General features: G+C 41.5%; 1 protein-coding gene across 2 annotated transcripts; it reads left to right on the top strand.

The window, feature by feature from the left end:
* The first annotated feature begins 300 nt into the window (after positions 1-300).
* LYG2 (lysozyme g2) lies at positions 301-12,979 on the top strand. Of its 2 annotated transcripts, none has more exons than XM_003941303.3 (6): positions 301-485; positions 1,217-1,284; positions 7,547-7,687; positions 8,945-9,141; positions 10,791-10,929; positions 12,749-12,979. In XM_003941303.3, the coding sequence occupies exons 2-6, from the start codon at positions 1,242-1,244 to the stop codon at positions 12,865-12,867; spliced, it is 639 nt and encodes a 212-aa protein (XP_003941352.1). In that variant the 5' UTR covers positions 301-485; positions 1,217-1,241; the 3' UTR covers positions 12,868-12,979. The 2 variants fall into 2 exon arrangements, with proteins under 2 accessions (XP_003941352.1, XP_039316800.1); XM_039460866.2 differs by having other exon boundaries at positions 1,212-1,284.
* Positions 12,980-25,603: the final 12,624 nt, after the last annotated feature.

Raw genomic sequence — 25,603 nt, 5'->3', positions numbered from 1 at the left:
CATAATTTTAGATACCTAGAAACAATCTATCAAAATATGCCTCCTCAGCAACCTGGGGGTTCATTAGGTTAATTAATTAATAGTGGTTAATAAACTCTTTGAAATCCTCTTATTAATGGGGTCACCTAAGTCCAAAGTACTATTATAACCAGGCCTAATGAGGTCAGTGGTTTAAAGAGAGGGTTTTAAACCATATATAAAGCTCCTCTAATGATCGTTGGTACAAGACGAAGGTTAGAAAAGTCAGGTGAGTCTTCATGCTGTTCTTTAAAAGTTTCCTCAACAGCAGTAGAACCCCATTGATATCTACTCAGCTGAAGCCAGGTGCGCAGTGATCTACTGACTAATGGATTCTCCAATTGTTAAACCTGTGTTATAGGACAAAGGCCACTGCTTTGTGAAAGCTTGAAGTGCAGTTTGCTGCTGAGTACAGAAGACCTTTGCAGACAGAGAGGAGGGATTTTCTCTGTAAGGTTGCAAACAAGGTTAGTGCTGGCTTTCTTATATCTTGTGAAACTTAAAAGCTACCATTTCAATGAGACCAAGAATAGACTTGACTGAGGAAGAAATGGAAAACAGGAAACCTCCTCTAAGTTATGTTCTCTGATGCTCCTGTTGTTATTTTATTTTGTTTTCCTTATGGAGACCCCAGTATGAGAATGGGAACACTCAGGCATGGTGGCATGCACATGTGGCCCCCAGCTACTCGGGAGGCTGAGATGGGAGGACTGCTTGAGCCCAGGAGCTTGAGGCCATAGTGAGCTATGATTATACCACTGCACTCCAGCCTGGGTGACAGAGCAAGATCCCATCTCTAAACAAACAAATAAAAAACCAAAACTCATCCTTGAAGGCAAAGGTAGGGCAAGTAACTAGAATGAAAGGATCAGTATTTTTTTTTTAAAGAAAGGGAACAAAATTGTGGGGTCACCAAGCTTAGAGATGGGATAGAAGTGTATATTTGGTTGCATAAGTAAGAAGAAATGCATAGCCCGTGTCAATGTGAAATTGGATTGAAGAGAGCTGGGAGTTTATACTTAGGAAAGAGCGTGATCCAACAAACCATGTACTGAGCCTGTGAGAATACTATCTTGAAACTGGAAAATGAGTATTGAATTGGAAATAACTCTGCATTTTTTAAAATATGAAAGCAAATTTTTCTTTAGGAAACTTTCAAGTTTTAAAATTAACCAGTTTCTATGTCAAATCAGAACAGGTCCTGGAAGATAAGATTCCCCACCATGCTGTCCTCTGTGGTGTTCTGGGGACTAATTGCCCTCATTGGTAAGTCATTGGCTGAGATTCAGCATTGTTCACAGGGTGTCCACGAAAACCTCCAGCACAATCATGAATCAGAAAGAGCAATGAAAGTGGGCTCTCTTTCTGACCAGCTTGGCCATTAATCAACTATTATTTCTATAATTAACAGCATGTTCTGCTTGCTAAGCAGGTGAAAAACAGGATCAAATAATCCTGTGGGAATTTCAAATAATCTCGTATTTATTGATCTGCTTACTTCCTGTCTGACAATATACCTATCAGGCTTGATATCTTACTGAGAGCTATCTGGAACAGGGCCTTGGAAGCAAAACACATGAAGAGAAAATTATCAATGCCAAGCAGTGGATGAGAGTTAAATGTGAACAGGCGGGAAAAAAGCACTAGCCTGGGAGGAGTTTGGGAGGAAGAGCTCACATCCAGCTAGGATACTTAGACATGAAAGGCTTTTTGGGGGGATGTGTCAGTTGAAGAATGCTTGGTGATTTAATAAGAAAAGAGAAGAAGCCGGGCGCGGTGGCTCAAGCCTGTAATCCCAGCACTTTGGGAGGCCGAGGCAGGTGGATCACAAGGTCGAGAGATTGAGACCAACCTGGTCAACATGGTGAAACCCCGTCTCTACTAAAAATACAAAAAATTAGCTGGGCATGGTGGCGTGTGCCTATAATCCCAGCTACTCAGGAGGCTGAGGCAGGAGAATTGCCTGAACCCAGGAGGTGGAGGTTGCGGTGAGCCGAGATCGCGCCATTGCACTCCAGCCTGGGTAACAAGAGCAAAACACCGTCTCAAAAAAAAAAAAAAAAAAAGAGAGAAAAGAGAAGAGCCTGCTGGAGAGGAAGAATGACTTCAGGAAAAGAGCAGAGGCAGAAATGAATGAAAAGTCTTTGGGTTAGTGTGGCCAGGGACAGAAGAGGGGATTTCTGGGGGGAAGGCTGGAAAGTTAGGTTGGTGAGTTGGTAAAGGATCTTGAATAAGAAAATGTTAAAGCTTTGACTTAAGCAAAATGAAAAGCCATTATGAGCAATGTTCAAGTTGTCTTTAATTATAGAATAATGACTGAAAAGAAAGTGTTTCTAAAATGTTTAATTCTAAATTTGGAAAAACAAGGCTACCCAAAACTAATTTCCAGTTACTTATGGTCAAAAGCAGGGCAACATAGTTTTAAATTTTTGCTCCTTTTAAAATTCCCAGGTGAGAGCAGAGTTAAATAGCCAGCAGATTGATTATGAGCTACCATATTAGCTGTGTATAGCTGAAAGGTGACTCTAATTTAAAAAGCACCTGTGTGCTTATAATGCCTGCACAGGCAGTGTAGGGCCCATGGTCATATTCCATTTCCCTTAAAGCAGTGGTTCATAAACTTATCTGTAAGAGTCAACTGGGAATGCTGGTTAAAGTGCAGGTTCTTTGGCCTTATACTGCAAGATTCTGGTTCAGTAGATCTGGTGTGAAGAGCCCAGTGATAAGCATTTTTAATAAGCATCCTGGGTAGCTTGGATGCCTGTGGTCTGTGGGCCACTCAGTGAGCCTGGCAAAGACTGCCTCCCAGTGAAAGGATATTGAACCTGTCAATATATGGACACTTGATCCAGATAATTTGATAATTTAAACAACCCCTTTCTGACTCATTCCTTCATCCATCCAACTATCCATTCATCCATTCAGCAAATGTTTATTGAATGTCTACTTTGTGCCAAGCATTGTTACAGGTGCTGAGGAGGATATAGCAAAGAAAAACATCTAGTATCTGACCTAATGAAATTTATCTTCTAGTGAGATGAATTGGCAGAAAGAGAGTGAGAGGAAAAAAGGGAGAGGGAAAAAATGAGAGGAAGGAAGGAAGATAAAAACATTTCACCTGTAAAAAGTTTTTATGTGTTTCTAACATATAAGGACCAGCTCTAGCACAAAAAATTGTTCCTGGTTCATCTTGAACGTTTCCTGCCCCAGGCCAGCAATCAGCCATTATCCTGAGGAGCACTGGTTCCTCTTAGCAGACAATGGCATTTAGAAACCACAGTATGAGAAGTAGGAGTGCTCCATTGCTATGGAGTTGTAATTTCTTTCAGATGTTTTCAGTGGCAGGAAATAGAAAATACATATTTAAAAAATAAAAACAATTATGCATTAAGATATTTCACATTTATATTAAGGAATGCAAACATTTTACATCAGTTTTATATTTGTACTTCTGCTATCTTACACTAAAAATCCTGTGAGAATACTATCTTGAAACTGGAAAATGAATATGACATTAGCATTGTTACTCATTTACATATAGTAGTGTCTAATGACATTAGACATTAGCATTATTTACATATGCAATTTGTGAATAATGCTAATTTACATAAGTAAATTACTTATTTACATACAATAGTGTCAAAATAACTATGACAGTATTATCAATCAATAATGAGATAGTCAATATAATTTAAGATTTTCTTGTGAGTATTTATGTTCATAGGATGTATTTCTATGTAGCATTATACATGTGGATATATTTTAAAGTCACATGAGATAATTATGCTCTATGTGTTTATTAATCTTTTAATTTGATATGGAGTTATGTTCATTTGTTTTTCTTTTTTGATTCCTTTTTCCCTATTTCATTTAATTTTTAAATGTATGAGAACATTTACATGGTTCCAAAATAAAACTTTAAAAAAGATACAATTAGTCTATCCTCTATCCCTTTTCCCTCTAACTTCCTCTTTCCCTCCCCATAACTAACAATTTTTATTAGTTTCCTGTTCATCCTTGTATTGTTCCTTTTGAAGATATGAGCAATTCACACAAAATAGACAATTGTATTTTCTCCCCTTTCTTACACAAAGAGTCCAGTTCTATAAATAGTATTCTGTCCCTGGAGAGAATTTTACAGGAGTATATCCAGGTCTTACTCATTCCTTTCACAGCTGCATAGTACTCCACTATGGATGTAGCTTCACTTACTCAACCAGTCCCTACATCGATGACATTTGTGTTGTTTGCAGTCCTTTGCTGTTATAAACGGTGCTGAAATGAGCAGCCTATCACAAAACTGTGTTCCACAGCAGTGCATGAGACAGTCTATTTCCTCACAACCTCTCCCACAGCGCATATTGCCAAAGCTTTGAACTCTTGCCAACTAAAGAGTTGTAAAATGCTGTCATAATGTTTTCATGTGACCTTTCTCTTCTTTTGAGTGTGGTTTAACATCTTTTATATCTTTAAAAACCATTTTCATTTTTTGTCTATAAACTGTTTACATATTCTGCTGATAAGGTGATACTTGGACAGAGACCTGAAGGCAGACTCATGTAGATACCTGAAGGAATAGCATTCTAGGCAAAAGGAAGCACAAACATAAAGGCTTCAAGGCTGAAACGTGCCTGGTATGTTGAGGGATAAGTGCAAAGAAGAATGTGGCTGGAGGAGAGTGGGTAAAGGGAAGAAGTGGGAACAGGAGCAGAGGGCTAGATCTAGTAGGTATTGGAGGCTGCAGGATGGACTTGACTGTTCCCTAAAGAGGGAGAAAGCCACTGGAAGGTTAAGAGAGAAGACTGATAGCAGCCCATGCATATCCCATAGGGTCATTCTGTCTACTAGGTAGAGGATGGGCTGCAAGAGTGAAGCAGTGAGGTCAGTTAGGGGGCTGTTAGGAGAGTCCAGATGAGCAGTGATGCTGGTCTGGACCATGGCAGTCACAGAGGTGGGAGAAGTGGCTAGATTCTATTTTTTTAAATGTCAAACATTTTAACTATATATATATATATATATATATATATATATATATATATATATATATATATTAGATTTGAGACAGGGTCTTGTTCTATTGCCCAGGCTGGAATGCAGTGACACCATCAAAGCTCACTGCAACCTCGACCTCCTGGGCTCAATCAATCTTCCTGTCTCAGCCTCCTGAGCAGCTGGAATTACAGGCATATGCCACCACATCAGGCTACATTTTGTGTTTTTTGTAGAAATGAGTTTTGCCATTTGACCTAAGCAAAATGAAAAGCCGTTATGCTTTTCATTTTGCAAAAGCCTGGGCTCAAGCAATTCTCCTGCCTCAGCCTCTCAAAGTGCTGGGATTCTAGGCATGAGCCACCACATCCAGTCCAAAGTACTGTCTAATAACAAATATTTGGATTCTTAAGGTTCAAGTTAACAGTCCTCAAAGCCATTAGAATGAGCTTTTCAGTATTACAGAAAATAACCTTGTATCTCCTTTGGCAAAAGCTCTACCTCTCCTTTAACAGGGAGACTGGGACAGAAACATGTGCTGCCTCCTGCACTGCACAGGGGTTTAAGGACCTAAGAGGGAACAGTAGGGGATAAGGAAAGACACAGACACAGACAGAGAGATATAAAAACCTGGACCAGGCGGTCCGGGAGGTGAGGATGTCAGTCTGTCTGGCCCTGACCTAGCTCAGCATACTTTATTTTATATGTTCACAAAGCACATAGCAGAGGGAGGGTGCCGTTACTTAGAACAGCCTGTGGTTATTATTCTCCTACTTCAGTTAACATACTTCAGCTAAAAACTATGTTGCAGCAAGGTCAGCGAAAGCTAGTTATCTCTCTAGGTCCTTCTGTTCTTCTCTGAGACATACACATCCTCCTATTGTGGTTTCACTTCCCTGAAGTTCAACCAAAGTTCACAGCAGCCGTGAGGGGGTGTGCTACTCCAGCTCCCTACAGAAATCATTTTTTTTTTTTTTTTTTTTTTTTTGAGATGGAGTTTCGCTCTTGTTACCCAGGCTGGAGTGCAATGGCGCGATCTCAGCTCACCGCAACCTCCGCCTCCTGGGTTCAGGCAATTCTCCTGCCTCAGCCTCCTGAGTAGCTGGGATTATAGGCACGCGCCACCATGCCCAGCTAATTTTTTGTATTTTTAGTAGAGATGGGGTTTCACCATGTTGACCAGGATGGTCTCGATCTCTCGACCTCGTGATCCACCTGCCTCAGCCTCCCAAAGTGCTGGGATTACAGGCTTGAGCCACCGCGCCCAGCCTAGAAACTCATTTTTTAATGACAGAACAAAAAACAAGAATAGATTGGACTTAAATTATTTTGGCAAATTCAATTTTTACTTCTAATTTTATTAAATAGACATACATAGGAACTCAGCTTCATGGTAAATGATATAAAATAAGAATATATTTAAATTGCTATGGCACCCTTCTTTCTTATTTTTCTAAACAAAGGCAAATTGTTAATCCAGATGTTCACATCCCCTGAAACATTTGTGTCAGAAGTGTTTTAAAATTCCTCTCAAAACAAGGTGGGCGTGGTGGCTCACACCTGTAATTCCAGCACTTTGGAAGACTGAGGCTTTTGGTCAAGAGATTGAAAAACAACACATACCGGGGATTCTAAAAGGAGAGAGGGAGGGAGGAAGGGAAGGAGGGAGGGAGGGAGGCAAGGAATGAAAAACTACCCAAGAGGTACTGTGTTCACTATTTGGGTGAAAGATCAGTAGAAGGCCAATCCTCAGTATTATACAATAGGCCCAAATAACAAACCTGCACATGTACCCCCTAAATCTTAAAAAAGAAAGAAAGAAAAAAGGCCAAAAACAAAACTCTCAAGGTTCCTGCTGAAAAACCTTCTGTCAGTTTTAATACTGAGTGAGACTATAGCATGGTATGACTACAGTGCCTATAATCCCAGCACTTTGGGAGGCCAAGAAGAGAGGATTGCTTGAGCCCAGGAGTTTGAGACTAGCTTGGGCAACATAGCAAAAACCCATCTCTACAAAAAGATAAAATAAGCCAGGCATGATGGTGTGTTCCTGTGGTTCCAGCTACTCAGGAAGCTGGGGTTCTCAGCAAATGTTTGAGCCCAGGTACTGGGGGCTGCTGTGAGCTATGATCATGCCACTGCACTGGCTTGCGCCTGTAATCCCGCTACTTGGGAGGCTGAGGCAGGAGAATTACTTGAACCTGGGATGCAGAGGTTGCGGTGAGCCGAGATCATGCCATTGCACTCCAGCCTGGGCAACAAGAGCGAAACTCTGTCTCAAAAAAAAAAAAAAAGAGAGATGAATGTCCTAATATTTTGCATAGTGTTTTAGTATTAAGTGCTGTGTTGATACAAAACAAAACAAAAGATCGGAGTAGAGTGGATATTGGGGAACTTCTCTCTGATGAACAAATAATGGCAACAAGGGAGTTGGGCAGTTCTGTCTGTGGCCTTCACCTTTGGTTTAGTGATGTTCATTGCAGCTACCCAAGCAGTATCTTCTCACAGGCTTCATGTGAGTTACGCTTCTGCCTCCTAGGCACTTCCAGGGGCTCGTACCCCTTCACTCACTCAATGAACCCTCACCTACATCCGCGCCTTTACCACGGCTGCTACGGGGACATCATGACCATGAAGACCTCTGGAGCCACCTGTGATGCAAACAGTGTGATGAACTGTGGTAAGCGAAAAGCAAAGCAAACGTTTGGCTTTCCCCCTTTGATCATTTGCAGATTCTTTCTTAGGAACTGACTTAATTTTGAAAAGGTATCATCATCATTATGACAATAGTATCAAAATTAAAAATGAACAAAAAACACAATCCTGACCAACCTAACAATCCGTTTCTTTTCATTTTCCACCCCTATTCTTTCCAAACCTTGTTCAGCTGTGTTTATTTCCACATATTGAAACTACTGCTTGAATAAACTACTGCTTGACTCTGGCTTTGTTTTCTGGGTGGTGCTACTGTGTTTGCTTCATGTTACAGCAGGCATATCTGAAGGAAGCCAGGATGCTCTTCACAACTCCCCTCTTCTGTAATCCTGTTCCAAAGTCTTCTTCATCATGTTACCCTGATTTTAGGGTGTTGGAGCTGGCAGCAACCACAAGATCACATCAGACCCCAACCCCTTGATTTTACAGATCAGAGCCCAGAGATTCAGCAAGAAGGGGAGACTTCCCAGTAGCATAGAACCAGGTAGTGGCAGAGCCAGGCTAAAACATACATTGGCTGACTCCTAGTCCAACAGGTTTCCCAGTGCATCAGTGTGGCAGATTTTATTTTATTTATTTATTTATTTTTTGAGATGGAGTCTTGCTTTGTCACATAGGCTGGAAAGTGATGGCACGCTCTTGGCTCACTGCAACCTCCACCTCCCAGGTTCAAGTGATTCTTCTGCCTCAGCCTCCTGAGTAGCTGGGGTTACAGGCACCTACCACCATGTCTGGTGAATGTTTGTATTTTTAGTAGAGATGTGGTTTCACCATGTTCGCCAGGCTGGTCTCAAACTCCTGAGCTCAGGTGATCCACCTGCCTCAGCCTCCCAAAGTGCTGGGATTACAGGTGTGAGCAATTTGAAGGAGGAACAGAGCACAAGCGGCACCTGTTGGAGGTTGTGGACCTGTTTCTGCAGTCAGAGATCAAAAGGATGTCTTAGAATAGTTGTCCCAAGCCACTAGCAGTGATCAGAGGCTGTGGCTAACTTAGCAAATTTTTAAAAATGGTTTTCTTCTCAAGTAGAAGAAACAGTTTCTTTTCTTTTTTTAATTTTAAATTCTTTTTTTTTTAAAGATGGGTTCTCACTATGATGCCCAGGCTGGTTCCTAACTCCTCCTGGGCTCAAGTGATCCTCCTGTTTCAGCCTCCTGAGTAGAAGGGACTCACTTCAGGCACCCACTCATGCCCAGAAAAACAGTTTCTTTTCTATTTACGTAGGGATCCGTGGTTCTGAAATGTTTGCTGAGATGGATTTGAGGGCCATAAAACCTTACCAGACTCTGATCAAGGAAGTCGGGCAGAAACACTGTGTGGACCCTGCTATCATCGCAGCCATTATCTCCAGGGAAAGCCATGGTGGAGCTGTCCTGCAAGATGGCTGGGACCACAGGGGGCTTAAATTTGGCTTGATGCAGGTATTTAGCTAGAAACTCTCTATCCACCCCACTTCATCCCTCCTCAGAAGCTCAACCCCAACTAGAAATCCATCTGCAGTGCTTCCAAGCCCCAAAATACCCTGCTACCTGGCTACAGGTACTCCAGCATAATTTTTTTTTTTTTTTTTTTTTTTAAGACAGTTTCATTCTTGTTGCCCAGGCTGGAGTGCAATGGCATGATCTCGGTTCACTGCAACCTCCACTCCCGGGTTCAAGTGATTCTCCTGCCTCAGCCTCCTGAGTAGCTGGGATTACAGACATGCACCACCACCCCCAGCTAAATTTTTGTGTTTTTAGTAGAGATGGGATTTCATCTTGTTGGCCAGGCTGGTCTCAGCTTCCTGACTTCAGGTGATCCACCCTCCTCGGCCTCCCAGAGTGCTGGGATTACAGATGTGAGCCTCTGTGCCAGGCCACTCCAGAATAATTTGATCTGAGACTTCTGTAACACATCTTTATATTTCATTCAAGGCTTATTCTTTATTAGATATCTTTTAAAAAGTATTTTAGGAGTTTCATACCTACCATTCTGCAATAAATAATACGTAATATACTAAAACTGAGAAAGTCTTATAAACAGCATTATTGTTACAAGTATTCTCTTGGGGTTCATGAAGTAGTAAATTTCATCCATGTGGATCAAAAAGACTATACAATTAAGCCCTACTTGAAACAACTTGTTCCTCTGGGCAAACTGGAAGAAAGGGATCCAAATTATCTGGATATTTGCTTCCAGGATGGATTTTAAATTGTCTGTAGAAATACAGACTTCTAGTCTTCCCAGTTAGAAGCAAATTTTTAACTGAATTAGCTAAATAATTATTTCTTACTATAAAAGTCATAAATGTCTAGACCAGGCATCCTCAAACTTTTTACGCAGGGGGCCAGTTCACTGTCCCTCAGACCGTTGGAGGGCTGCCACATACTGTGCTCCTCTCACTAACCACCAATGAAAGAGGTGCCCCTTCCTGAAGTGCGGCAGGGGGCCGGATAAATGGCCTAAGGGGGCCGCATGCGGCCCGCGGGCCCGGCCGTAGTTTGGGGACGCCTGGTCTAGACTTTGGGTGTTGTTTTAAAACAACTTTTTGGGCCGGGAGCGGTGGCTCAAGCCTGTAATCCCAGCACTTTGGGAGGCCGAGGCGGGTGGATCACGAGGTCAAGAGATCGAGACCATCCTGGTCAACATGGTGAAACCCCGTCTCTACTAAAAATACAAAAAATTAGCTGGGCATGGTGGCATGTGCCTGTAATCCCAGCTACTCAGGAGGCTGAGGCGGGAGAATTGCCTGAACCCAGGAGGCGGAGGTTGCGGTGAGCCAAGATTGCGCCATTGCACTCCAGCCTGAGTAACAAGAGTGAAACTCCGCCTCAAAAAAAAAAAAAAACAACAACTTTTAAATTCTTTTTTTGTATATTAGAATGTTCAGTTAAAACTGTGCCATGTCCATTTCTCCCAAACCTTACTTCATTTCTCTAACTCTCATCTCTATGAAAGAAAGAACAGTAGAATTGACTCTTTGGGAGTAAAGGCTGGTATCTATGACTTGAATATAAGGAGAGGAAATTAGGAATGGCAGAAAAATATGTTACCTCATCCAGATGCTGACTTTATTATCTGAATTTTCTAGCTTGACAAACAAAAGTACTCCCCTGTTGGTACCTGGGACAGCAAAGAACACCTGTCACAGGCTGCTGGGATTCTAACAGATGGAATTAAGGCAATCCAGAAAAAATTCCCCATGTGGAGTGTGGCTCAGCACCTCAAAGGTAGGCTGTATTCTAAGTACTCTGTTTAAATGAGCAATGAATGAGACCACTGAAGTGTGACCCGAGACTCCTTGGAAGCATTTCCACAGGGTCAGCAGTAGGCCTGGGAGGAGATGTCTAGAGGCTGCATTTGCATTTTCTGAACCACTGAGTTACTTTGAGTGGCCCTCCATCCCCAACCTCCATTTCCCCTTCTGCAGAATGTTGGGGTTCTTATTCATTGTTTATTGAGCCATTGAATGATACCTTGAAACATAGTGAGACCCTGTTTCTACAAAAAAAAAAAAAAAAAAAATAGCTGGGCATGGTGACACACTCCAGTAGTTCCAGCTACTCAGGAGGCTGAGGCAGGAGGATTGCTTGTGCCTGGGAGGTTGAGAGGCTGCAGTGAGCATTAATTATATCACTGCACTCCAGCCCAGAAGACAGAATGAGACCCTCCCCCTCCAAAAAAAAAAAAAAAAAAAAAACAGAAAAAAAAAAAAAGAATATGTTTGTCTACCTCTCATAGTTTTTTTCCTGTAATAAGAAACTGTCGGGCCGGGCGCGGTAGCTCAAGCCTGTAATCCCAGCACTTTGGGAGGTTGAGGCAGGTGGATCATGAGATCAAGAGATCGAGACCATCCTGGTCAACAAGGTGAAAACCCATCTTTACTAAAAATACAAAAAATTAGCTGGGCATGGTGGTGCATGCCTGTAATCCCAGCTACTCAGGAGGCTGAGACAGGAGAATTGCCTGAACCCAGGAGGTGGAGGTTGCAGTGAGCCGAGATCGCGCCATTGCACTCCAGCCTGGGTAACAAGAGCGAAACTCCGTCTCAAAAAAAAAAAAAAAAAAAAAAGAAAAAAAAGAAACTGTCAACAACTTTCCAAATTGTCTGAACAAACTTTTGCTCTGTGAGTATTCTCAGGACTTCAGGTACTATATATTCAAGCGGAAATCTCTGCTTGGCTGACCACAGGTCCCATTAAGGTCAGCATCTCCCAGATGGAATTAACTCACTAGCCTCCCACTATAAATTTGTTCTTTCTTCTGCATTTTAGGTGTCTTTCAGGCACCATAATATAGTCAGTCATCCCAGCCAGAAAACCAGATTGCTTTCTTAGGCTCTCTGGTTCCTTCTCTCTTCATACCCAACCACATCAATTCCTATTACATTTACCTCCGATTGGCCCATGTTATGCCCTCCACACTCTAATGGCTTAATCAGAACTGTGTCTGTTCTCTATTTCAAGGTCCTTGAAGGCAGGAATCAGGACCAGGCATCTTTTTTTCTGGGTATGAGAGCAGAGCACAATTATGTTAAATATATACCTAAGTACTAAAGATAAAATTCTAGGGTAAAACAGCACACACATGCATATGTACACATACCCAAAGAAATAGGTGTGTCTTGGGTACCTTGCAGTCAGTGTGGCACCTCTCCTGGCACACAGTAGGTGGCTTGAAAACATTTCCTGAATGAATGAGTGAGTGAATAAATGAGTGAATTATTCAATAAATGAGAGAATGTTACAAGCATTCTCAGCAGAGGATAACTGGAGGTCTAGTTCTGCCAGGCCTGGATTACATAAAAAAGCAAATCTGATTTTTGCAACAAGAAAAACAAAAGACTTTGGAAAAAGAGAAAGAAAGCAATCTGGAATTTTCCCAGTGATTCTTGGGGTAGCATGTCCTTTCAGAAAATGAGAAAAGGAGGAGGATTTGGGATTGCCTGCTTTGGAAGATTTGCCTGGAGAGCTAACATCTTGGCAATGCTCATTGCTTATTTCTGCTGAAAGTTAACATTTGAGCCTAACTCTCTGTGTTTCATTTTAGGTGGTCTCTCAGCTTTTAAGTCAGGAGTTGAAGCAATTGCCACTCCGGCAGACATAGACAATGACTTCGTCAATGATATCGTTGCCCGAGCTAAGTTCTATAAACGACAAAGCTTCTAGGCAAAGCTCTGCAGGTGGGCCAGGTTGGCAGAGTGCTCAGATGGCCACGTTTGGGAGTTTTATATCAATGTGTTATACTCAACACTGGCAAAGAAATGATTAAAATCATAAAAGAAAATTCATTTCCCGATTTTCTGAATGAAAGTAAGAATTGAAAAAAGGAAAGAAAAATAAATAGATCCACCCAGTTCACAATACGGTTCCCAGGAAGTGTACATATACATACACACACACACACACACACACACACACACACATAATTACTTTGTAGTAAATGTGAATGTCATGGCAAGTGGCATCTACGTATTTCAGTGAGGCTTCATTTTAGCCCATGATTCCAATGCCCACCTACTCCCTGTGGACCACAATTGCTAACAAGTTAAATAAGCCTTACTCAAGCTTTCATCCTTTTCCCAGTATCTGCCCAAACTACTCGGGCTTTGCTTATGAGAAGCTCCTGGCTTGAAAGCCAGCCAACTCATGAGACAATGAAGGAAATAGGGATGGAATTCTAGTTTCATAGGAAACTGAGAGCCAGCTGAGGTGAAGCTGTCATTTAAATCAGGTACACCAAGTCCTTCAAACCCACAGCAGCATCCTGTGTTTTTTATTGTTTGGGAAGATCCAGGGACTGGCTTTTCTTATTTTCAGCAGTTGCTGCCGCTCACTTTCTTTCATGGGGTCCACCCCTCACAAAACATGGCTGAAGATTAGCATGTAGGACGCAAATCAATTACGGTTCTTTGGTTGCAAGCAAAGTAACCACTTATAGAAATTTTAAGCAATAAAAGAAAATTACTGGAAGGCTAACAAAGCCAAGTGAGAAGGTCAAGGAGATGAAGAGATACCAGACAACTTTGGGGTCTGGATAGCCGGAGTGGGTTAACCATATTTTACAGCATCCCCAGTAAGAGAATGAATTAGCACCCTCACCAGTACTCACACATGTACTCCAAACACCTTTTTCTGATTATTTCATCATTCTGCGTCACTTTCATAGTGCCAGGAGAGGTTCGGAGCTGTTTATCTTGGGTCACATATGCACCTACGCCTTGGCTATTTTGCCCACACTACCCATAGCGGAGAAGAGACAACTCTCTAGAAGGAAACCATGTACTATTTGTGGCCTTTACTTCCACAGTCAGGAGAGGACACAAGCACTAACATGTTGGAGTATAAAGTGGACATGTGATGGTGTGGCCCTGCTGGGCTTCTAATTCCCTTTGGAGATGTCCGATGAATGTCTCAGACGGTCACTTTTGTTTCTGAAAAGGATTCAAAATCATGCGCATCTGCTGCTGAGCTCCCTTGGAGAAAGCCAAGTAAATCCTTCTTTGCCCACTGATCTCTCAACCCAGCCTGAAGATCTGACCCAGGCAGAACCAGAAATCCTTGTTTCACTGGGCAGGGCAATGGTCAGTTGGTGTGGCAGCCCCTCAGCGTGTAGGCTGATAGCTTCTATGACAGGTTGAGGCCCATGTTGTACCAGGTGTTAAGTATTTTTATTATCCTCCCTGCATGTGAGTCACCCAGGATGTTCTTCAGATACTCACTTTGCTCAGGAATGATTTCTTTTGGGCTTTCCCTCATATGCATGAATTTCATCTAATCACTAGCCCTTTCGATGTCACTACTTCAACAATAAAGTACATCTAGATGAGATCACTTTCAAGTAATTTGAAAAACAAGAAATGGGACGCTCACGTGTTTCCCAAGCGTATTCCCCTAGTATTCTCTTGGTGACTAGGATGCCAAGAGATATCCCATGAGAGACCTCATATTCAAGTTGTCTTAGTTTGGTTTCCCAGAAGCAGAACTTAAGGCAAGGATTCAAGTGTGGCTAGTTGGTTTTGGAACACTGGTATGAGATGGCTCGATTATACAGGAACAGTAAGACAGCCAATAAAACACGTCATCAAGCCAGCTACCATAGTGGGCACCTGAGCTCAGCCTTGCAGGAAAACTGCTAGGAATAGTGCAACACCCACACCACAGAATTATTCTGCCCAAGGTACAAGGAGTTGGGGCATTTATACATCAACTCTTGAAAGCCATTGCTTTAGGGATCTGCCTGTAGGGCTTTGGGGGAAAGTGTTAATTCTTTGGTACTCTGGTTTGCCTTGCAAAAAAGCAGCACACATTTCTGAATTTCCAAGGAAAAGGGGCTGCAGGCACAGAGGTACAAATACTGGCAGTTGGAAATCAACTGAAAATTCTGAAAGACCTAGTGATATCGGAGGGTGCTAACAGCATCGACTTTACCAGGGTTAGGTACACCTGGAGGTAGGGAATATCCTTTAAACATTGCTTGTTTTCATCTATGATTTAACAATATGGTAAGAACAATCTGAAAATACCACACAAGCTTCTTTATGTCTGGTAATTTTCATGCCAAGATTCTCCACGACCCTTTAGAATTAATAATTAGTTATGATACAGCTATCCCAGTCCTTATCCTCTTCCCATCTCCATCTAGCTCAACAGCTGATTCCCAGGGAATGGCTGAGAACAATGTCAAAGATGTTAGATGCAAATGTGGCACCATTAGATATGCTATCCAGTCATCCTCAATTTTCTTTATATTTTTTGCCTGTGCCCCTTTCAGGCATTATGAATTATTATGTATCTACATTCTATTATGTAAAATAGTGCTTCTTTTATAGTTGTCCAAAACTAGGTTCTTAGGCCAGGTGTGGTGGCTCACACCTGTAATCCCAGCACTTTGGGAGGCCAATGCAGGGGGATTACTTGAGCCCAGGAGTCGCTTGAGCCCTGGAGTTCAAGACCAGCCTGGGCAACATGGCAAAAGCCTATCTCTACAAAAAAATACAAAAATTACCCAGGCCTGATAGCACATGCCTGCAGTCCCAGCTGCTTGGGAGGTTGAGGCTCGAGAATCACCTGAGCCTGGTGAGGTCGAGGCTGCATGAAGTCAGTCATGATTGCAGCATTTCACTTCAGCCCAGGCAACAAAGTAAAACCTTGTCTCAAACAAACAAAAAATTCAAAAAACCAAAACAAAACAAACAAAAAAATGAGGTTCTTACTGCAGGATGAAGAAAAGTTGTCTTATAAATAGTTTTTTTTTTTTTAGATTTTGAAGGGAAGGCGAGGGTTAAAGTAAGACACAAAGAGAGAGAGTGGTGGCTCTATAGCAAGTGCAGGCTTTATGTCCAACGTAAGCCCTTCAGAGGTGGGGACCAGCTTAATCCCGGTGCCCACCGCTGCTTGCAGTCTGGGGCAATTACAGGCTGGGCGGAAGTGGTCTGGAAGGGGTGGGGCATGGCCTGCTGCCTGGGAAAATGTTAACATGTTCCCATGATTAGGCACTTTGGTGCTTGTTCTGGTGAAGTGTGATGTTCCTTACACTTTCTTCCAGCAGAATATAATAAGAGAGTCAGGAGGTTGGGCAGGCTGTTTCTTACAACCTGAACCCCTGCAGAATGTTTCACTTTGACCAAGGTCTGCGAAATGACAGGGGCAGGGAGGGGGGCCTACAGAATGGTACAGTTTGGACTAACAATTTTCAAAGCAAAAAAAAAAAAAACAAAACTGAAAATATTTTCCTTGCTGGACTTATGACTATATTCTCATCATTTCTTTTTCTTGGCCATTAATTCCTCACTTGCTAAGAGAACTGTGACGTAATAAGAAATACATGTTTGGTCTCTGCAGCGTGGTGCAGGGGAAGCAAGGGGAGGAAGTCTCTGCTTCCACACCTGTGACCTCTAAGAACGCTCTCCACCCTGATGATTGAAGTACTGTGTGCTGCGATGCCTTCTATTTTACAATACTAGGTAGGGGAAACATTCCCCAGGCAGACACAATATCCATTCCCACAATACAACCAGGCAAAGATGCAGCAACCACTTCTCATGAAGCCTGTTGAAAAACACTAGTTCGCCTACAAATTTTAATTCCATCAACCACTACATTCTGAACTGTGGCCTCCATTAGGACTTAATTAACAGGTTTTGGTGTTACAATACTAGGTATTAAGAAGTGTTAGGCTGGGTGTGGTGGCTCATGCTTGTAATCCCAGCACTTTGGGAGGCCGAGGCAGGTGGATCACCTGAGATCAGGAGTTCAAGATTAGCCTAGCCAACATGGTGAAATCTCGTCTCTACCAAAAATACAAAAATTAGCTGGGTTCAAGTGATTCTTGTGCCTCAGCCTCCCAAGTACCTGGGACTCCAGGCATGTGGCACCACACCTGGCTAATTTTTGTATTTTTAGTAGAGATGGGATCTTGCCATATTGGCCAGGCAGTTCTCAAACTCCTGGCCTTATGTGATCCACCCACCTCAGCCTCCCAAAGACCTGGAATTACAAGTGTGAGCCACCACACCTGGCCAGATTTTGATTCTTTTTTAATTTTGTGAGGCTTGCTTTATGGCTGATGTGGTTGATCTTAAGAGTATGTTCTGTGTGTAAATAAGAAAAGTGTATATTCTGTGATTTTTGGGACAGAGTATTCTCTAGATTGTTGTTCGGTCCAATTGGTCAAGTGTAGTTTTAAGTCCAGAATTTCTTTGTTAGTTTTGCCTGTTCTATGAATACAGTCATAAAGTTTATGCTGTTTTGTTCCTGGATTCTTTTGTTTAACATAATGCCTGTGAGATGCATGCTATTGGATGGATCAGTGGTTGGTTCATTTTTATGATTGAGTAGTATTCCATTGCATGAACACAGTACAATTTGTTTATGCCTTAGGTTGACAGACATTTTTTTGTTTTTATCCCATAGGCTGATATTTTTTTGTTTTTATAAATAAAGCTAGTATGAACATTTTACTACAAGTCTTTTTGTAGATACATGCTTTTATTTCTCTTGAGTAAATTTGCAGGAATAGAATTGTTGGGTCATAGGGTAGATGTCTGTTTAACTTTATAAGAAACTGCCAGACTGGGCACAGTGGCTCGCTCATGCTTATATTCCCAGCACTTTGGGAGGCCTAGGTAGGTGGCTCACCTAAGGTCAGGAGTTCGAGACTAGCCTGGTCAACATGGTGAAACCCTGTCTCTACTAAAAATACAAAAATTAGGCAGGCATGGTGGCGGGTGCCTGTAATCCCAGCTACTTGGGAGGCTGAGGCAGGAGAATTGCTTGAACCCAGTAGGCAGAGGTTGTAGCTCACTGAGGTCATGCCACTGTGCTCCAGCCTGGGTGACGAGATACATCTCAAAATAACGAGATACATCTCAAAATAATTTTAAAAAAGAAACCACCAAAAATTTTCCTATGTGGTCTTAGCAGTTTACACTCCTCCTAACAAAGTATGAAGAGTTCTAGTTGCTTCATACTTCTCCAACAGTTGCTATTGTCAGTCTTAGTTTTAGTTGTTAGTTTTACTTATTTAGCTATTAGTCTCAGTCTTAGTTTTAGTTATTAGTTTCGGTTATTGGCCATTTGGGGATCCTCTTTTGTTTTGTGCCTTTAAAATCTTTTACCAAGTTTTAGTGGTTTATTTGTCTTTTTCTTATTGCTTTTTAGGATTACTTTATATATTCTGGAAATGAATTCCTTATCTAATAAGTTACATACCTTGTAACTATCTTTTCTCGGCCTGGGATTTGCTTTTTATCTTGCATGTGCCTTGAAATGAACGTACATTCTGTGGTTGCTGGATGTAGTGCCCTGGGTAAGTAAAAATAGAACAGTTGACTAATTATATCATCTTCATCTTTTATTTTTACTAAATGTTTGTCTAAAATGTGTTAAGAGGAGGATATTAAGGTTTCCAACTATAATTTTTAAAGTTTCTATTCCCCCATTTAGTTCTGGTAACTTTTGGGTTCTATATTTCAAAGTTATGATATTAAGGGAAGGATTCTGATTCTGGATAACGTGGAGCAAACACTTTTCTCTTGCACTGAGTACCACTATAAAATCTGGACAAATGCATGGGCAGCTATTTAAAACCTCCAAAAGATAAATATGAGCAGGATTATCAGGGAAGAGCATCAGAATCTGATATGAGACTACCACCAAACTGATGAAGAGTTTGCCCTTATTCTTCCTTCTAGTATCCCCCTGCATGTACTGTAAGCAGCTCAAACCCCAGAAGTGAGAACTGAGTAGAGACAGAGAAACACTGAGGAAAAACTTTCTAGATCTGAATTGAGGGGCCAAATAGAAAAATGCCACAGATAAATATCCCACATATTTTGGTTCTACTTTTTCTCCATTGTCTCATGCCCTGGTCGATAGAAAACCCTTGGCAGGGGTGATGACAACAGCAAAAGCAGTCAGCAAAAACAAAATCACTGGAGTAAGGGAATTCCCTTTTAATTTTGTGGCGCTGCAGCTCTAAGAGAGTGGAACGAAACCCCATTGTTCTTTTACTCTCTCTGTTCTCCTGACATTGAGGCACCAGACATACCTCAGTTGCTGAATTAGTTGGTTTCTGGCCAGAGACCCTAACTGCTTCCAGAGTCTCCAAGCCAACAAACTTCAATAAGATTTATTTATCTGTTTTATTTTTATTTATTTATTTATTTGTTTTTGAGATGCAGTCTAGCTCTGTCATTCAGGCTAAAGTGCAGTGGCATGATCTTGGCTCACTGCAGCCTCTGCCTCCTGGGTTCCAGCAATTCTCATACCTCAGCCTCCCGAGTAGCTGAGATTATAGGCACCCACCATGATGCCCAGTTAATATTTGTATTGTTTTTTTGTTTGTTTGTTTTTGTTTTTGTTTTTTTTTTTTTGAGACGGAGTTTCGCTCTTGTTACCCAGGCTGGAGTGCAATGGCGCGATCTCGGCTCACTGCAACCTCCGCCTCCTGGGTTCAGGCAATTCTCCTGCCTCAGCCTCCTGAGTAGCTGGGATTACAGGCACGCACCACCATGCCCAGCTAATTTTTTTGTATTTTTAGTAGAGACGGGGCTTCACCATGTTGGCCAGGATGGTCTCGATCTCTTGACCTCGTGATCCACCTGCCTTGGCCTCCCAAAGTGCTGGGATTACAGGCTTGAGCCACCGCGCCCGGCCCAAATGAATTCTATAAGGCCAGTATTACCCTGATACCAAAACCAGACAAAGACATACCAAAAAAGAAAAATACAGGGCAATACCTCTGATGAACATAGATGCAAAAATTCTCAATAAAACACAAGCAAACTGAATTCGACAACACATTAAAGTGGCTACTCACCATGACCAAGGGAAATTTATCCCAGGGATGCCAGGATGGCCCAACATATGAAAGATTTCTACAGTAAAAACTAAAAAACACTTATGAAAGAAATGGAAGAAGACACACAAAAGATGAAAAGATAGGCCAAGCATGATGGCTCATGCCTGTAATCCCAGAACTTTGGAAGGCTGAATTGGGTTGATCACCTGAGGTCAGGAGTTAGAGATCAGTCTGACTAACATGGTGAAACCCCATCTCTATTAAAAATACAAAATATTGTCCAGGCATGGTGACACGTGCCTGTAATCCCAGCTACCCCTGGAGGCTGAGGCAGGAGAGTCACTTGCATCCGGGAAGTGGAGGTTGCAGTGAGCTAAGATCGCGCCATTACACTCCAGTCTGGGCAACAAGAGAGAAACTCTGTCTTAAAGAAAAAAAAAAAAAAAAAAAGGAAAGATATTCCAAGTCCATTGATCGAAAGAATCAATGTTAAAATGTTCATGTTGCCTAAACATACAAGGCAATCCCTATCAAAATACCAATAACATTCTTCACAGAAATAGAAAAAATAATCCTAAAATTTATATGGAACCACAAAAGATCCAGAAGAGCCAAATCCATCCAGAACAAAACTGAAATAATACATTATCTAACTCTGAAGTTTACTGTAAAACTATAGTAACCGAAACAGCATAGTACTGGCATAAAAACAGACACATAGACCAATGTAACAGTAGAGAATCCAGAAATAAATCCACACATGTACAATGAACTCACTTTTTACAAAGTTACCAAGAATATACATTGGGGAAAGAACAGTCTTTTCAATAAACGGTGCTGGGAAAACTGGGTATCTATATGCAGAAGAATGAAACTAGACCCCTATCTCTTGCCATATACAAAAATAAAATCAAAGTGGATTAAAGACTTAAATCTGATACGTGAAACTATAAAACTACTAAAAGAGAGCATTGGAAATTCATGACCAGCCTGGGAAACACAGTAAGACCTTGTCTCTACAGAAATAAAATAAAAATAGGCAGGTATGGTGGCTAACACCTATAGTCCCAGCTACTCAGGTGCCTGAGATAGGAGAATCACTTGAGCCCAGGAGTCCAAGGTTGCAGTGAGGTATGAATGCATCACTGTACTCCAGCCTGGGAGATGGAGGGATACCTTGTTGAAAGAAAGAAAAAGAGTAATAAATAAATAAAAGAAAAGAAGAGAAGAGAAAAGACAAGATATTAGGGAAATGTTACAAGACATCAATCTGGGTAAAGACTTCTTGTGTAGTACCTCAAAAGAACAGGCAACTAAAGCAAATACGGATAATTGGGATCACTTCAAGCTAAAAAGCTTCTGCATAGCAAAAGAAACAATTGAGAAAGTGAAGAGATAACCCACAGAATGGGAGAAAATATTTTTAAACTACCCATCTGAAAAGGGATTAATAACCAGAACATATAGAGAGCTTAAACAACCCAACGGGAAAAAATAAAATAATCCAATTTTAAATGGCAAAATATTTGATTAGATATTTCTCAAAAAAAGAAAAGACATATGAAAGGCCAACAGGTAGGTGAAAAAATGTTCAACATCATTAATCATCAGAAAAATACAAATTAAAACTACAATGAGATAATATCTCACTCTAGTTAAAATAACTTTTATCCAAAAGACAGGCAATAATGAATGCCGGCAAAGATGTGGAGGAAGAGGAACCCTTGTACACTGTTGGTAGGAATGTAAATTAGTGCAGCCACTATGGAGAACATTGTGGAGGTTCCTCAAAAAACCAAAAATAGAGCTACGATATTATCCAGTAACGTCATTGTTAAGCATATATCCAGAAGAAAGACCAGTATATTGAAGAGATCTCTGCACTTCATGTTTATTGCATGGAGTGCAGATTTACGTTTACACTGCACAATAGCCAAGATTTGGAATCAGGTTAAGTGTCTATCAGTGGATGAATGGATAAAGATAATGTACATATACATAATGGAATATTATTCAGCCATAAAAATGGAATCTTGTCATTTGCAACAATATGGATGGAACTGTAGGACATTAGGTCAAGTGAAATAACCCAGGCACAAAAAGACAAATGTTGCATGTTCTCACTCATGTGCAAAAATTAAAACAATTGAGATCATAGAGATAGACAGTAGAATGATGCTTACCAGAAACTGGGAAGGGTAGTGGGGATGTGGGAAACTATAGGGGGTTAATGGGTGCAAAAATATAGTTAGATAAAAATGAATAAGCTCTAGTATTAGCACAACAGGGTGACTATAGTCACCTGATGACAGAGAAAACCCTGGTGGCCAAGATGAGGAAGCACATGGTAGAGGTCAGAGGGATGGTGACGAGGACACAGTGGCTTGAGACTCTGGAGCAGAGGTGATAAGGCCATCGGTGGGAGTGAGAAAATGTCAGTGAGAACAGCTGGAGCAACAGGCGAGAAGGCTGTGCTGGCAGAAGGAAAGCCAGGGATGGGGTGGAAAAGAGTGTGGTGGGGCAGGGACCACTGATCAGGAGGAGACAGTGAAGGATAATTGCTGGGAGCCTCGATGAGGGACAGAGTGGGCAGACGGACCTGTGTGAGGCACTCCAGCAGGGATGTGACAAACAGGCCTGGTAGGATCCACTGAGAAGTGAAGGCCAGTGCTCATTGCAGTGAGGAGAATCACATCATGTCCCCATGTGGGGCAGCCCAGGAAAGGGGTTTGGAAAGGATTTGGGCTTTCATCAGATGATTCTTGTGAGTATTCCAAGAAGCAGGGTTTGCTGTGGATTGGATGCTGTCAGGAAAAAGATAATGCTATGATTAGTCTCTTAATTAATGTTATCTAGAAGGAGGGAGAAATGAAATGAAGCTCAAGCTGTAATTGGCAAAGCAGCAGTGACCCGCATTAGCCAGAGTAGGTGGATGCTTGGTTATTTTTGTGACTTGAAACACATTCATGCTTTGGTCTGTGCTCAGAAATGACTATAGAGTGGTCTTAGTTTTGCCTTGAACCATTACATTCAGAGTGGCTTTATCTGATGTTGATGTCCTGTGAAATTGCTTATGTTCAACAGAAGAACAACGCCTGTGAGGCCAGGCCAGCTCCTGGAAACACCAAAGCCTGAGGGTTCCAGGCCACTTCCTGGCTATCAGAAGTTACTTTTTCTCTTCCTCAATCCCCCTCTTTGGTCAAGGGCAGGTGAAATCAGCCCACAGAATCCATGACATGTAGATTTTCACCACCATCAAGACCAGGAGGATGTCCAGGAAGCATTGTCTGCAGTTGGGCTATAGCTAATCCCTCCTCCTATCGCGGGATGAGCTGTTGAGACCTTTGACTTGACAATGGGTACAGAGTAGCATTTCAGATTTTGGACAGCGTATTATCAACCAACTGTACCACAGGCCATTATTGGAAACAAAAGGATGATGAATCTTATGAAGGGTCTTAATGACAGGATCCCAAATTATAAAACCCAGGTGAAGAACCATGTTCCAGAATCCCGATGGGTCTTTTAGGGAGACAGATGGGTTTTTGTTTGTCCTAATATTTGCTGTTTTGCTTGCCCAGTAATGTGTAAGTGCAGCAAGAAATGTTTGTGATAGTATCAACTCCTCCTTGGCTAGCTGACAGAAAATCACCGTGTTCAATGGGCCTCAAGATTCCTAGGCCCTGTCATAACAATCTCATCAGGATTATGTCACTGGCAGGGAGGACACACACTGGAAACATCCTTAGCAATATTCTTAAGTTACCCTATCAACGTTGGTTCAATACTTTTGACAATTCTTCTCTGCTGTTGTGGGTAATATCACAAAATGGTTTTGCTAATTTCCATTTTTAATATGGTCACCTCCTTCCATAGTAGCAAAGCATGTCAGGATTCTTTAATTGTCAATTCTACAAGGGTTCCTGTAGCAATTGGGTGATATTTTTGTTGCTGTTTCTAAAGTATTGCAAAGTCATTCACTACCCCAACATCAAATACCTCCTGTTGTGTCAGTATATTTACTTTTGTAGCTTGGCAGATCTGGGAGGGAACAATTAATTTAGCCCAACTAAATGAATACAATTTCTTAGAAAAGCTTTGACTATGATAAGATAGCCTAAAAAGCTTTTTTTTTTTTTTTTTTTTTTTTTTAGTGGAGTCTGTCTGCCAGGCTGTAGTGCAGTGGCTCAATCATTGCTCACTACAGCCTTGAACTCCCAGGCTGAAGCAATCTTCCCAATTTAGTCGCCTGAGCAGCTGCGACTACAGGCATGTGCCACCACACCCAGCTAAGGTAAAAATTTTTTGTATGTTTTAGATGTGGGGTCCCTCTATGTTGCCCAGGCTGGTCTCAAGCCATCTCCCTGCCTCAGTCTCCCAAGTTGCTGGGGTTACAGGCATGAGCCACCATGCCTGACTATACTTGATAATTTTTAGTTTTACTTTTTAAGTGTGAATAATCTACAACCACAATTAAATCAGTTCTTTAAGGGAATCTTGTGCAGGGTATGGATAGTTCCCTCAGAGGGATAAGCAGTTATGGGCTGTTGCTTTTTTGGGTGAAGGAAGAAAATGGCTGGTTTTAGGGTGTCGCAATATAGGCCAGCAACAATAAAGCAAAGCAACAATAATTCATGAGAGACTAGGTAAATAGCTGAAAAGTGCTGAGAGTTTATTGTCAGTAGAAGACTCTGTATAACACAGCATGGGAAGCCAATAAGTTTAGTGGAAAACCTGGAACTAAATCAACTGAAGTTTTCGCTTTTGTTGCCGCTGCCATAGTTCTCAGATGAGGTGACTATGTCTTGGCTATTGGATCTTGTGAATTAAGCAATGGACCCTGGTGATTTCCACTTAGTTGAATCAGTACCCTAGTGACTGGTCAGCTTTATAATAAAAAGAAAAGAGGTACGGAGGACGTGTGAATCTAGAATAATGGAAATAATCCTTTGAGAGTTAGTTGTTGTACCACTCTTTTTCAATATTTCTCTTTCTTTGTGAGACAGGACTTGGCCCTGTCACCCAGGCTGGAGTGCAGTGGTGCAGTCATAGTTCACCACAGCCTCAAACTTCCAGACTCAAGCGATCCTTCTATCTTGACATCCCAAAGCGCTAGGATTACAGGAATGGGAGTGGGGCAGGGGAGGGGGGCGCAATTCCCTGCTGTTTATGTTATCTTTAAAGTAATCAACAAATTTTCTTTTTCTTAGATAATAAAGAAAACTAGAGAACAGGAAATGAATTGTTTACTTTTCTTCTTGAGCACTTATTTCATGTCTTTTTAATAATTTTGAGGCAAAAAATAAATAATATCCAAATATCCAAATACATTTTCATAGTTTGTTAATTTATTACCATTCTGACACATAAAGGTAAGAATTTTAGGGACCAGTTTATTGTATCTGACTCTTATTTTAGAATTTCCAGTCTTCCAAGGATTCCTTATTAATTATTTACCTCAGGTCTTGAGAGGAAAATTTTGATGTAGAAAAGCAGATTTTGATAGATATACATGAAGAGTGGCAAATGGTTCAGACAGTAATTTGGACTCTTGAAAATTTTAACAAACTGCATGATAAAAAAGCCAGCAATTATTAATCC

Source organism: Saimiri boliviensis, chromosome 1 (assembly GCF_048565385.1).
Source record: "Saimiri boliviensis isolate mSaiBol1 chromosome 1, mSaiBol1.pri, whole genome shotgun sequence".
Taxonomy (NCBI): Eukaryota; Metazoa; Chordata; class Mammalia; order Primates; family Cebidae; genus Saimiri; species Saimiri boliviensis.
This window is presented reverse-complemented; position numbering and strand designations above follow the sequence as displayed.